Source organism: Hippocampus comes, unplaced genomic scaffold (assembly GCF_001891065.2).
Source record: "Hippocampus comes isolate QL1 unplaced genomic scaffold, H_comes_QL1_v1.1 scaffold699, whole genome shotgun sequence".
Lineage (NCBI taxonomy): Eukaryota > Metazoa > Chordata > Actinopteri > Syngnathiformes > Syngnathidae > Hippocampus > Hippocampus comes.
In genome coordinates this window covers 8,820-22,173 of record NW_017805822.1, presented here as the reverse complement: position 1 = coordinate 22,173, position 13,354 = coordinate 8,820, and the positions used below count along the sequence as shown (strand labels likewise).

General features: G+C 46.5%; 3 protein-coding genes across 5 annotated transcripts in view; all 3 read left to right on the top strand.

Annotated features, from left to right (window-relative positions):
- Positions 1 to 2,483, top strand: part of LOC109525561 (3-hydroxy-3-methylglutaryl-coenzyme A reductase-like) — a 25,653-nt gene extending 23,170 nt beyond the window's left edge. For both annotated transcript variants that reach the window (XM_019886139.1, XM_019886140.1), the window contains 4 exons: positions 230 to 370; positions 688 to 846; positions 1,103 to 1,257; positions 2,209 to 2,483. In XM_019886139.1, coding sequence (XP_019741698.1) covers positions 230 to 370; positions 688 to 846; positions 1,103 to 1,257; positions 2,209 to 2,260 — 507 coding nt within the window. In that variant the 3' untranslated portion in view covers positions 2,261 to 2,483. The remainder of the gene's footprint in view (positions 1 to 229; positions 371 to 687; positions 847 to 1,102; positions 1,258 to 2,208) is intronic.
- A 229-nt stretch (positions 2,484 to 2,712) lies between these two features.
- LOC109525563 (gastrula zinc finger protein XlCGF57.1-like) lies at positions 2,713 to 9,730 on the top strand. Of its 2 annotated transcripts, XM_019886141.1 has the most exons (3): positions 2,713 to 3,347; positions 4,240 to 4,662; positions 7,934 to 9,730. In XM_019886141.1, exons 1-3 carry the CDS (start codon positions 3,272 to 3,274, stop codon positions 9,430 to 9,432), a joined length of 1,998 nt encoding a protein of 665 aa, XP_019741700.1. In that variant the 5' UTR covers positions 2,713 to 3,271; the 3' UTR covers positions 9,433 to 9,730. The 2 variants fall into 2 exon arrangements, with proteins under 2 accessions (XP_019741700.1, XP_019741701.1); XM_019886142.1 differs by lacking the exons at positions 2,713 to 3,347; positions 4,240 to 4,662 and adding an exon at positions 6,927 to 7,323.
- Positions 9,731 to 10,148: 418 nt separating this feature from the next.
- LOC109525565 (zinc finger protein 239-like) lies at positions 10,149 to 12,188 on the top strand. The gene is made up of 2 exons (XM_019886145.1): positions 10,149 to 10,424; positions 10,846 to 12,188. Exon 2 carries the CDS (start codon positions 10,848 to 10,850, stop codon positions 11,958 to 11,960), a length of 1,113 nt encoding a protein of 370 aa, XP_019741704.1. The 5' UTR covers positions 10,149 to 10,424; positions 10,846 to 10,847; the 3' UTR covers positions 11,961 to 12,188.
- Positions 12,189 to 13,354: the final 1,166 nt, after the last annotated feature.

Here is a 13,354-nt window from a genome sequence, read left to right as displayed (position 1 = left end):
AAATCAGATTTTAATTTCGGTTTGGTCAGAAAAAAGTTACATTTTTTTCCCCATGGATAGGTCCGTTTTAAACTACCGGTATATTCAAATGTTTTTTTTGTCAACAAAATGTGCTGTTTTTTGTTTTTTTTTTTTCCCTGAAGAAAAACTTGGACTTTGAAAGTCTGTGACACTAGGATCTTGGCGTTAAAAGAGTGATTTTAGTATGCTTTGTTTTTCGTTAAACGAGGTGCTGAAGAGCAACACAGCGGCACTGGTGGAGCTCAACATCAGCAAGAACCTGGTGGGTTCGGCCATGGCAGGCAGCGTCGGCGGCTTCAACGCGCACGCCGCCAACATCGTGGCGGCCATCTTCATCGCCTGCGGCCAAGTGAGTGCGCAGTCGGGTTATTCTATCTCTCTATTTTATGTTTAATTAAGAAGATGGCGATGAAGAGTTTCTTGGAATTTTATCCTGTCAAATGTCAGGAAGACCCCCAAAACCCAAGGCGCCAAACTTTGGGGGAGGGGTGGGGGCTGAAAACTCTGACTAAATGACAAAACCAACTCCAGATCCCGTCATGGCCATTTTCCATGTAAAGCGAAGTGAATTGAAGGCGAAAGTGGCGCTCGATTCGTCACCGTCAATGGAAAACGAACCGCAAGGCTTCAGGTCGGTTGAAAACGGACGCCGTGTTTTGTTGGCAGGACCCCGCGCAGACTGTCGGCAGCGCCAACTGCGTCACGCAGATGGAAGCGGCTGGCCCCGATGGCGAGGACCTCTACATCAGCTGCACCATGCCCTCCATCGAGCTGGGGACCGTCGGCGGGGGCACCAACCTGCCGGCGCAGCAGGCCTGTCTGCGGGTAACTAACGAACTAACTAACAGAGGAAACCAAGTTGCTCATTGTAAATAACACTTGACACTTCCAGGAAGAACGTTTTTTTTTTTCTTTTTCTCACTCATCTTTTTGCCAAAAGGAAAACAAATCACCTTTACTGAAAATGTTACTTTTCTCGCTGCTCATGGGAAGTCATCACCCTGTGACAATCGTAGGCTTATTTATTTCAGGAAGTGTTGTCCTTAAAATCAATCAATCGTTCCAAATCGTTTGTGCGTAGATGCTTGGAGTCCAAGGCACCAGGCCAGACCAGCCAGGCGAGAACGCCCGGCAGCTGGCCCGCGTGGTCTGTGCCACCGTCCTGGCTGGGGAGCTCTCCCTCATGGCGGCCTTGGAAGCGGGACAACTCGTCGAGAGTCACATGACCCACAACAGGTGCGGCCAAAGACTCGTCCGTTTCTTTTGAAGACAAGAAACAAAAAACGGTCATGGTATTTCCCCCAAGAAAAACAAGGTGTCATAAGAGAAAAAAAATATGAGGTCCTAGTGGGTGGCAACCATGAGGGGAAAACAAGCTTTCCATTGATTTATTTTTGTATTTAATTGGGAACACAACAGTGTCAATGCGCCGGACTTAGCATCTATGCTAACTTCCTCATGTAGGACGTGACGGTCTCTGTATACTCGCGGAGGTCAGTGATGCTGTCGTTGGTGGTAGCTGCCTGTTTGAACACACTCCGGTCTGTGGGGGAGAAGCAGTCCCCCGAGTGCCTCTGTGGACCCCTCGGACCATCCATCCGACCAGACCGCTGCAGACTCTCCAACAGCGCCGCCGTCTTCCGCTAAATAAAACGGGACTGTGAACAATGCTGCCCATTGCAGGCGCAAAAAACAGCCCCGGGGGGCGACTCAGCGGCGACAGTCCTCAACAATGAAAATCGGCGATGGGACACTCGTGCTGCCGAGAAGGCTAAAACCTCCGAGCACAGATTCTTCTCATTTGACGAATGCCGTGGCCAAAAGCGCTGAAAACAGTCCAGATCGGGTCCACGCCAAGTACCTACAACCACCATGTGACAAAACAAAAACAAACAAACAAAAAAGCAAAGCTCTTGAAGAGCGCTGGCCGATTGCTGCCTACTAGGGTGCCATCTTGGGGGAAAAAAAGAAGGGGGGTGGGGGAAGTCAAGCTTATTACCCCCCCCCCCCCAAAAAACAAACAAAAAAAAAAAACGTGAGTTTATTTTCTTGTGAAAAAAAATGTGCACATTTTTTCAAAGAAGACCAAAAGTTGGGTGACACCTGGTAAGAACCAAAACATTTAAAGTTGTGACGTCTTCAGTCACGAATGCTGACGCCAGGCTGTCGTCGCCTTGTTGGTTTCAGGTCCAAATCCAACTTGGCCGCCATGTCGTCACCTTCTGGGGACGCCTCGTGACACTTGCTGACGCCGTTTTCCTGTGGAAGATGGATGCCGGCGACCATCTTGACATCCGAGTCGTCAGAGTCCATGCTGTCGAGCGACTCGAGACTTGACGTGCGATGCCCACAGCAAGAGCTCATTTGGCTTTTCTTTTTGAATGCTTGTTTTTTTTTTTGCAACGAGTAGACTCTCTAAAGTGGGATGTTTAAGCCATAAAAGCACTACAGATTTGAAAGAAGGCTCCGAACTTTGAAGTGTATTTTGAGTCTACTGGAATATGAAACTACATGTATACCCATAATACCCATGTTGAGAGAACCACGTAGTATACACATTTCCATGTTCAACGCCGGGGTGAGCCGAAAGTATAAGACAATTCGTGTAACGTCTTCTGCACGAGTACATAAATTCTGGAGACAAATTGACGGCTCTTTGATGCACACTGTCCACAATGAAGGAAGAAAATGCGTTCACAATTATTTATCCTGGCTTTGAAATTTCCTCGGGGAAGCGGTGGATACATTTGCAACATTAGCCGACGGTTAGCAGTGGTTTATGTTGCCACATAGGTTTGGATTATCTTCCATTCTCCGGACAAATACATTTTGAATGGTATTATTTGTGTATGCTTACGACATTTGTGTTGTTTATTGTCACGTTATTTTTAGTTTGATGGGTCCGATTTGTCCAAGTGTGTTTGCCGTACGTTTTGCGTCGTACTTGTACTGCCGCTTACGTCACCAAATCGTTCTTCCGGACTGAGCAAAGAGCATTCAGAAATCTCGACACCGAAGTCTCTTTATTGGAGCAATATTTATGAAGTGATTACATGTTCGCTTCCCATTAAACTCGTTTAGGTGCTCGTTGAATCTCTTCGAGCTCAGTGTAGTTAATCTTATTTGAGCTTCTTTTACTTTAGCTTTTCTTTCTGGCCGCTAACAAAGGAGACGCTTTTTTTTTTAATCAACACATCGCTCAGTACAAATCTAAGTGGGAGCGTAAAGCGTTGTGATTATCGTATTAAAAATGTTTGAAAGAAAGAAAGTCAGGTACGAGGGGCGGCTTGGTCGAACGAAAGAGGAGAGCGATCCACACGGAGGAGGTTTGTTCACTTGCTCCCACTTTTTCCGTCAAGTCGAGCTTTCTTCGAGTGCATTCACGTGTTCATTCTCTCCGGAATCCTCATTCGGGCACTGCATGACATTGCGTGTATCAACGTCCAAAAACGTCTCCCGTGTAGATGTGAAAGTGTGTGGGCCCATTTCAGCAGGTTTGCTCTGAAAGGCTTGTGGCTAACGCTGTGCTATTAAAATGGAACCGTTTTGGGGAACCGAAATGGGTTGTCTGGAAAATGCATGCGAGATTTTTCCTTTTTTGCCCCTCCGGGCTGGTTTGCTGAACGCTTGGTCGCGTCAAGTCAAATTAAGATTCATTCTTTGATAAAGAGACACTGCATGCATATTTTAAATATAGTTTTACTCCCTTTGCATTTGTCTCCCAATTTTCACAAGTTAAAACACCTTTAAACGTTGTAAATGTGTTGAGCACGAATGAAAAAAAAAATAGACTCATTGGACAAGCAAAGATTCCATTCGATAAACTTACATGGAAAATAACAAATGACTTAATTACCAACCAAGCAAACACGTTTGCTAAGCTTGCTTTGACTATAAGGACAGAATTGCGTGTGCCTCAAACAGTAAACATTTGAGAGCCGTACGGAACAGCCATTTTCAGTAACAATGTGTAGTCAAGTTCAGTCGATAGCGGGGGGGGGGGGGGGGGGGGGGCTGCATAAAGTGGATTTATCAATGAATCGATATTCCAGAAAGGCGGCATGAATGAGAATACCGTGTTTAGGCTAGTAGGCTCACAAAACATATTGCAAAGAACAGTTGGACTTGACCTACGCTTGGAATATACATTTGATTATAATCACGACGATACATCCGAGTCACTTTACCAAACCGTGTTTTTCCTCTCGTGTCCTGCAGACGTCAGTGAAAAATACCTTCATCCTGACCGGCAGGAGCCAGAGTCCCATGACATGAAAGAGGAGGAGGATTCGGAGCCTATTCAAGTTAAAGCTGAGGAGGAGCAGCAGCCGCCGCCCCCCCTCAGCAAAAATCAAGAGGAGCAGCAGCCACCGCACATTAAAGAGGAGGAGGATTTCACAGAATTGCCAGTGACCGGTGTCCATTTGATGACTGAAGATGAAGGTCAATATGGGGGGGAGAACGGAGGGGCGGAGCCTCCAAACAACGCCCCGAGACAACAAATGACAACCGAAGATGATCAAGACCACTGCGGAGGATCGCAAGCAGACGGCCTCTTTGCTCCGAAATCAGATCGTGACGACACAACGTCACGCGCTCCTCACAGTGATGACGACGACGAGGACGATGATGATGACCAAGGTGATATGACACGTCACACTGACAACAACCTCGGGAAATGTTCTCAGTGTGGGAAAACTTTGGCCTATGAGTCACATTTGAAAAATCGCACGCTACACTACGCTGGAGAAAAAGCTTTTTCCTGCTCCCACTGCGATCATTCCTTCTCCCGGACGGGAAATGTATCAGAATCACAATCGTCGCTATTGGCCAAGTATGTAGAACACACAAGGAATTTGTCTCCGGTAGAAACGCACACAAGAGAGAAACGTTTTGCCTGTTCAGTTTGCGGTAAAAGCTTCTCCTCAAAAGCATATGTCAAATTTCACACCCAAACCCACACTGGCGAGAAAGCTTTCGCTTGCTCAATTTGTGGTCGCAGATTCTTTCAAAAGGTGCACTTGATATCACACACAAGAACACACACTGGAGAGAAACCTTTTGCGTGCTCATTTTGCAATCAACGATTCTCTACCAAAGGGAATTTACGAATCCACACGAGAGTTCACACCGGAGAGAAGCCTTTTGCCTGTTCAGTATGCGGTCAAACGTTTTCCGAGAGCCGCGTTTTGACGAAGCACGTGAGAACGCACACCGGAGAGAAACCTTTTGTCTGCTTGGATTGTGGCCGAAGCTTCTCAACGAAGACTAACTTAAAAACGCACACGAGAACGCACACGGGTGAGAAACCTTTTGCATGCTTAGACTGTGGCAAAAGATTCTCTCAGAAAGGAAACTTAAAGCGTCACACAAGAGCACACTGTGGAGACAAACCTGATGCCTGCTAATTATGTGCCAATGAATGGAACATAAAGTGCACACATACGAGCACGCCCGCATACGCGCGCGCACACACACGCACACACTCATTGTTTGTGACTTCCCCAAAGACCTCTCCGGTGAAGAGGCACAAGTGTGCTGCTGAGATTAGTAATGACTCATCAATCTTGACTGGAAATTTAGAGCCTTAGTTGAAAGTCGTTTGTAAGAGGCTGTCTTCAAATGTACATTCTTGCAGTCTGTCTGCCTTCTTTTATTCTGTCTTTCTGCTTGTGCGCCTTTTTGAAAGCCTCCTGCGGACAAGTGTTGAGACTTGGCACTTGTGCTCAAAGCCGCATCTGCCGTTTGTCCATTTTTGCCGACGTGTCCATCAAGTCAGTGATTGATTTATTGAAAGCGACTGTGGAGCAATGCCGACTCTTTGTGAAAAGGTGCAAAAGTCTATATGTGATCCTGAATAAAAGACACACTTTTAAGCAACGCTAGTAAATGGATTTACGTGGATACTCGATCAATTTTCCCCATCAATATGAATTGAAATGCTATTCATTCAATACCCTCTCTACTCCCCCCGGCCCCAAATCACACCGTATTTGTTGCTGCGTCTTCGTAATGAAGGAACGTAGCATCAAACGTGAGAACATACTGTCAAGACGTCAATGGCTCAAAGTGCACCAGGACTCCCTTTGCTCATATGCGAGGGCATTGCACTACTGTACCTCGATCAACCTTTTTTCCGCTTCGCTCAATCAGAGGCGTATCTCAAGCTCAGTCTTACGGCAGGACAGCTTTATTTCTTATTGATTTGGTACACAAGGTAACGCAATGTGCCGCACCCAACTAAAAGTGCAACATTTAAAAGCATTCGTTGCGTTTATGATTTGACTTTATGTGAACTGTTTTGTTCAGCGCTTTGTTACAGCTGCGGCCGTTGTGAAAGCGCTCTATCAATCGGGATGTACTGTATATTATTTGAATACAAATGATCTTCAAAAGCAAAGAAACAAAAATAGATCTTGTATTTTTGTTTCTTTGCTTCAAAACAAAAATAACATACAGTACATGTAAAAGAGCTTTAAAATTTGAATGATAAAAACGATGTCATATACCCGAGCATACATTTTAACCTCAACTTAAAAGCAGTCCCACTTGGGGCTGACGTCCACTTCATAATTGCTATATTGCCTCGCGGTATGCTAACGTTAGGATGATAACCTTTACTTTGAAGAAAACACCGGATACTCTGACCTCAAAGTATTCGAGTAATCGTGTGAACGTTCTGTGTCTGTAGAAGGCCAAATGTTTGCCGGTAAAATACTCTCTACGTTCATATTTCTCCAATCACATATCCTTTGTGCCGACGTTTTCCCGTGACAATAGTGGACCTTCCACTTGTTGTTTTCGTGAGGGTGAGGGTGGCGTTTCTATTCGCTCTTTTTTTTTTAAGCCACACAAAGTTTGTCCGGGTGGTACTGCCGTAGAGCTTGCGTCGAAGCGTGACTTGAGCACGCGTTTTTGTACAACTCTTCCCGAATTAGTACAGTACGTACTGAAGCCCGGACACAGTTAACGCCTCACCGTTTCCTTGGGAAACTACGTTCGTCTTTAAATGGCGTCCGGTTAAACTCGGTGCTCCTCGAAGCTTCTCGGCCTCGGTTAGCTTACCTCGGCTTATCTTAGCATAGCACCGCTTAGCTTGCTCACGGCTAACAAACGATCCACACATTCGCTCAAGTTTGAGCCAAACGTGTCGCGGTTGTCCTGTGAAAATGCGCGCGAGGCACACGGTAAAATACGACGAGGAACTCGGTGGAACAAAAGAGGAGACCGAGGGACGACGACGACGTCGTCAAACGCTGTTCGCGGTTTGCCGGAGGCCTCCAGTTGCCTCAGCCGGAGCAGGTTCGGTCACTTGCGCTCTCTCGCTTCGTCAATTCTTTCGGTCAGTCTTTCATGATATCGCCGCGGTTCGTTGGTTTTGCTCTCTCCATCCCGGCTCTTTACCACCACGCGTTTAGTAGAACCTGATTAGCATCCAAGAATGTGTAGTACAACCAAAACAAAAGCAACAACGGCCATACGTGGCTTTGAAAAAGAAGTGTTTGCCACTTTGTAAATACGGTAAAGGGAGCATTTCTCACGATCTGATCCGAAAGGGTTGTGTAGCAATCCTGGCCGCCCTTCGCACACAACGGTCACAGTCATCGGCTACTTGACGATTATGAATTAGTACCTTGGTGTACTCTTGGACAGTAGTTGCACAAACTTAACATCGGGTCTCGTGATTTATGACGGGGAATTGTAGAACATAACTTTCGAGCCTTAAATATATCGAATGAAATGTGTTGCCAAGGACATTATTTGGACCTGCCATTCAAAATGTTGTAACTTTTTTTAGGTACTCTTTTGTGTTTATTAGATGTTTTTTTTTTTCAGTTCCATGACCTTTGATCGCCTCGCAAAAGAATTGAAATGATGAAACCGTGTATGTTTGTCTTCTCGTGTCGTGCAGACGTCTGCGAAAAACATCTTGTTCCTGAGCCGCAGGAGCCCGAGTTGTGTGACATTAAAGAGGAGGAGGAGGCGTTGGAGGCCCCCGATGTCAAAACGGAGGAGCAGCCGCAGCCTTCATGCATTAAAGAGGAGGAGGATTTCGCAGAGTTGCCAGTGACTGGTGTCCATTTGAAGACTGAAGATGAAGGTCAACATGGGGGGGAGAACAAAGGGGCGGAGCCTCCAAGCAGCAGCTCAAGTCAACACATGAAAACAGAAGGTGATGGCGACCACCATGGAGCGCCGCAAGCAGACAGCCTGTTAGCGCCACTGTCAGATAGCGACGACATCGCGTCAGACTCTCCTGACACTGATGATGATGATGATGATGAGCAGTCGGAAGGTGATCTGACACATCACACTGACAGAAAACGCTGGAAATGTTCTCAGTGCGGAAAGACTTTTGTCTACAAGTCTCTTTGGAAAATGCACATGATTGTCCACACCGGAGAAAAACCTTTCACCTGCTCAATTTGTGGTCGAAAATTCTCTCAAAAGGGAAGCTTAAGACGGCACACGATTACACACACAGGAAAGAAAGCTTTCGCCTGCTCCGTGTGCGGTCAACAATTCTCTCAAAAAGGAAGCTTAAGAAGACACACGATAACACATACGGGAGAGAAAGCGTTCGCCTGCTCAGTGTGCGGCCTAAGATTCTCTTATCGACACACTTTGGCCAATCACACAAGAACACACACTGGTGAGAAAGCGTTTGCCTGCTCGGTGTGTGACCGAAGATTCTTTCAAAAGGTACACCTAATATCGCACACGAGAACACACACAGGAGAGAAACCTTTTGCGTGCGCATTCTGCGACCTCCGATTCTCTGTCAAAGGAAATCTAAGAATCCACACGAGAATACACACCGGAGAGAAACCCTTTGCCTGTTCAGTATGCGGTCAAAGGTTCTCCGAAAGCCGCGTTTTGACAACACACATGAGAACGCACACCGGAGAGAAACCTTTTGCCTGCTCGGATTGCGGCCGCAGCTTCTCCACAAAGGCAAACTTAAAAACGCACACGAGAACGCACACGGGCGAGAAACCCTTTGCCTGCTTGGTTTGCGGTCAAAGATTCTGCGAGAGGCGCACTTTGACCACGCACACGAGAACGCACACTGGAGAGAGACCTTTTGCTTGCTCGCTGTGCGGTAAAAGATTTTCTTCGCGGAGGTACTTCCAAGCGCACGCCAGAACGCACACTGGTGAGAAACCCTTTGCCTGCTCAGTCTGCGGTCAACGATTCGCTCACCAAGGCAACTTAAACCGTCACACCAAAGCGCACAGTGGAGAGAAGCCGTATACTTGCTCGGTGTGCGGCAAAGGATTCCCTCGAAAAGAGACATTTAGGGCACACTCAAAAACACACACCGGCTGCTCAGTATGTGGTCAAAGTTTCTCTCGTAAGGATCAGGTCAAAAGACACATTTGCGCCGGTGAGCGCAGCAGAGATCAATGAAGCTCGAAATGAAAATTGACATTTGTATTGAAATTGATTTCACTGACGCCGACTTGAAACATTTTTGTTTTTGTATTCTGCTGCTCGTGTTCTCGGTATCTTCTTCAGAGCCTCCTGCGGAAAAGGGTTGACAACTAGCACTCGTGCTAAACCACTGAAGGCAACGTGTCTAGTTTCTCTCACGTTTTTGGTGACGTCCATGTCAAAGAAGTAGACGATTGACCGAAAGACCTTTTAGTTTATTCTGATAAGATGGAAAAGTGTAAATATGCTCCTGAATAAAATAGCGTTTTCCAGACAGTGGGACGAACTGCATTTATTTGGGGCGGTGGCGAGCTTCCGGTGAAAAGGTCAAAGGTCAGAGCTGATGACTTGTGGAGGCCCAAATGACAGTGAAAGTGTTTCATTAGCTCGTCCGGCTAACACCCAACTCCACTTTTAAGTTCCCGCATTTCTTTTTTTTCCGCGAACCTTCAGAGGAAGTGGGCGATCGTTCAGTTGCACGATTCCCAAATAAGAGCGATGAAGAAAAGGAGGGTCTCGCCCTGGGGAACGTCGCTGAGGAGAACCACCGTGGCAGATTCACTCGTATTGATACGCATTGACACATTCCTCACGTTCTTATACAAGGCATTGAGACCTCCGTAGGTTCCCGGTAGCGAGAAGCGCGAGCGTGAAACATTGGCGTGCTTCGCGTGTTCGCCTCTTGTGAAATGTGTCCAAGGGGAGGCGCCGTACTCGTCGGCGGGAGCTGTCGCAACTGGCGCTAGTCGCGCGCACTTCACCTCGTACGCGTGTCGCTTCTGTGCTGAGCGAAGCCTGGCTACCGGACGGCACACGCCTCGCTACTGTTTTGGAGCGAACGATCACTCGTGAAATCCTCGTGTGCGGTCAAACTGGCGTCCGTGCACGTTGAAGATTCTCGGCCTTGCTTAGCTTTTCTGAGCTAGCCGCAAACAAAAGGGACGCGCTTGCTGCCAACCAACTCCTCGGTAAGCACAGATCACGCGTGAGCGTCGACTGGCCTTTTTTCCTGACCTTTTCTTCATTCATTTCCAAAAATAGCAAATGTCGAAAAGATCACATCTGGTAGTTCGAGCAGTTTCCAAGCAATGCGCACTGTTGTCCACGTTGCAATGCGGCACGATGTACAATGTTTGTATCCGTGCTTCTCTAGCAGTGCCATCAACGAGTATTCAGGGCAGTGCTTCTCAATTATTTTGTGTCATGTCCCCCCCCCCCTCGCCTCCGGGGATTTTTTTTCAACTCTCCCTTTTAATCCGCGAATATAAATAGTATAATTTGTCTGTAAAATTGTTATAAGTACACCTCTGCATACAACTGCATACTTAGCGTAAGTGTTTAAACACATAAACATGCTAATTGGAGTGTTTGCCTTCTTGCGTCCCGCAGACATGGGTGAAAAATACCTCAGCCGTGAGCAGCAGGAGCCGCGGTTGCCTGGCATTAAAGACGAGGCGTCCGAGCATCTTTGCATTCGAGAGGAACAGCAGATGCAGCTCTCCAACATCGAAAAGGAGGAGGAAGAGCAGGTAGATGACATCATAGCGTTGACGTCGACTGGTGTCCCATTGAAGAGCGAAGATGACGGTCATTATGAGAATGGAGGGGCAGAGCCTCTGAGCGGCTGCCCAAGGCAACACTTGACAACCGAAGGTGATGGCGACCTCTGTGGAGGATCGCAAGCAGACGGCCTGTTAGCACCGTGGTCGCAGAGCGACGACACCTCGCAGTCTCTGTGCACTGATGATGATGAGGAGGAGGATGACGATGACCAAATGACACGGCGCACCGACAACAAACGCTGGAAATGTTCTCGGTGTGGAAAAACGTTTGTGTATAAGTCACTTTTGAAAAGCCACATGATATCCCACACTGGAGAGAAACCTTTTGTCTGCTCAGATTGCGGTAAGAGATTCTCTCATCGGGGCCACTTGAGAACACACGCAAACACACACACTGGTGAGAAACCTTTTGCTTGCTCAGTATGTGGCCAAAGATTTTCTCAGAATGGAAACTTAAGGACACATATCAGAAAGCACACTGGAGAGAAGCCTTTTGGCTGCTCAGTTTGTGGCCAACGCTTCTCTACACAGGTGAGCTTAAAAACACACACAAGAACCCACACTGGTGAAAAACCATTTGCCTGCTTAGTTTGCAATCAAAGATTCTCGGAAAGGGCAAACTTGAGGTCACACACAAGGACGCACACTGGAGAGAAGCCTTTTGCCTGTGCAATATGCGGTCAGGGATTCTCTCAGAAGGGAAGCTTAACAATACATACAAGAACCCACACTGGTGAGAAACCGTTTGCCTGCTCAGTTTGCGGTCAAAGATTCTCTGAAAAGGGAACCTTGATCAAACACGCGAGAACGCACAGTGGAGAGAAACCTTTTGCCTGCTCAATTTGTGGTCAATGTTTCTCTCAGAGGGGGAACTTAAAAGTACACACAAGAACCCACACTGGTGAGAGTGCGCAAAGATTTTACAACAGGGAACGTTTATAAGAATGTGTTGGTGAGTAACAGAAGAAGCCTATCACGAAATATCAATCTTGAAAGTAGTTTCTCAGACATTGATTGTCAGATGTCCTGTTTGAGGGAGTTTCCTGAAAGCCTGTTGTGCGCAGTAATGAGAAGTGGCACAAGTGCAAAAGCAGAAAAGAAAGAAAGAAATAATCTGCTTTGTCTGAAGTTGTGACCGAAGTTTAGCACGTGTCCATGACATGAGGAAAAAATAATAATTATACAGAGGAAATATTTATCAACATACTGAATAAAGAATGACATCATTTATGATTCTTTTGCGCTTTTTATTGGATGTAACACACACACACATGATTACACATTAAGTGCTTGTCCGGTTTGACGCACACACACACACACACATACACATTATTACACATTAAGTGCTTGTCCGGTTTGACATGCAAACGCAAAGGAGTACACTTCTGCCATATTTCTAGAAACCCTTATTTGAAATCCTCTCCATAGTTTAAAATGCTAATTTTAACCCCCAAACCTAGTTTGACTTAGAAAGCCTTACCTAAAATCCTGTTTTTAGATTAAAACCGGAATGTGAACCTTGAACTTTAATTTAAAACCCTACTTTGAAATCCGAAACCTCGTGTGAGAATCTAACCCCAGTTTGAAATCCTACTTTGAATCCCTAAACCTAATTTAAACACTAATATTAAACGCTGACCACGTTTAAAAGCCTACTTTTACACCCGATTCAAATGAACAGGTTCAATGTCAGGCTTCCGCAGAGCTTGCTGATGATCTGATCATTTGAATCAGGTGTGTTGCAACAGGGGGACTTGGAAAACGTGCAGGACAGCGGCCCTCCAGCACCTGAGTTTGACACCTGTGACCGAAGAAAACAAAGCCCCAATCTCCGAAGGCCTGAAAGTGTCTCCCTCCGGTGGACACGCCGCGCCATCGCACCCCTCCAATCCGTTTGAATCCTCGAAGGTCCGCTTTGTGCTCGTCGACCCGGTATGGGCAGCCCTTCCCAGCAGCAAAACCAATGACGGCGCGGGAAAAAATGCTGTCCCCTCGTATGACTAACTGTTGGATGATTTAACTTTTTGTTTCTCCGTTCTTCCGTCGATCAACTCGTTTTTTGAATTATCTACGCAAAAACAAAACATAGCCCGAGCTCCGAAGGCCTGTATTTGTCTCCCTCCGGTGGACACGCCGCGCCATCGCACCCCTCCAATCCGAATTTCCAGTACAATCACGGTACCACATTAAAAACCAAACTTATGAAAGCAAACTGAAATCAGTCTGAACTGATGCTGAAAAGAGAGAAAAAACGACTGAATAAATAATGTATCCAAAACAAACAAGAAAATAATTGTCACAAAACATGCATTTAAACGCAATTCTTAGTGCCGCAA

Excerpts from the sequence above, each read along its gene's own strand:
- LOC109525565 (XM_019886145.1), top strand. The coding sequence starts at position 10,848 with ATGGGTGAAAAATACCTCAGCCGTGAGCAGCAGGAGCCGCGGTTGCCT.
- LOC109525563 (XM_019886141.1), top strand. The coding sequence starts at position 3,272 with ATGTTTGAAAGAAAGAAAGTCAGGTACGAGGGGCGGCTTGGTCGAACG. Across the intron at positions 3,348-4,239 it reads GAGCGATCCACACGGAGGAG|ACGTCAGTGAAAAATACCTT; the intron begins GTTTGTTCACTT and ends CGTGTCCTGCAG. Across the intron at positions 4,663-7,933 it reads GGACGATGATGATGACCAAG|ACGTCTGCGAAAAACATCTT; the intron begins GTGATATGACAC and ends CGTGTCGTGCAG.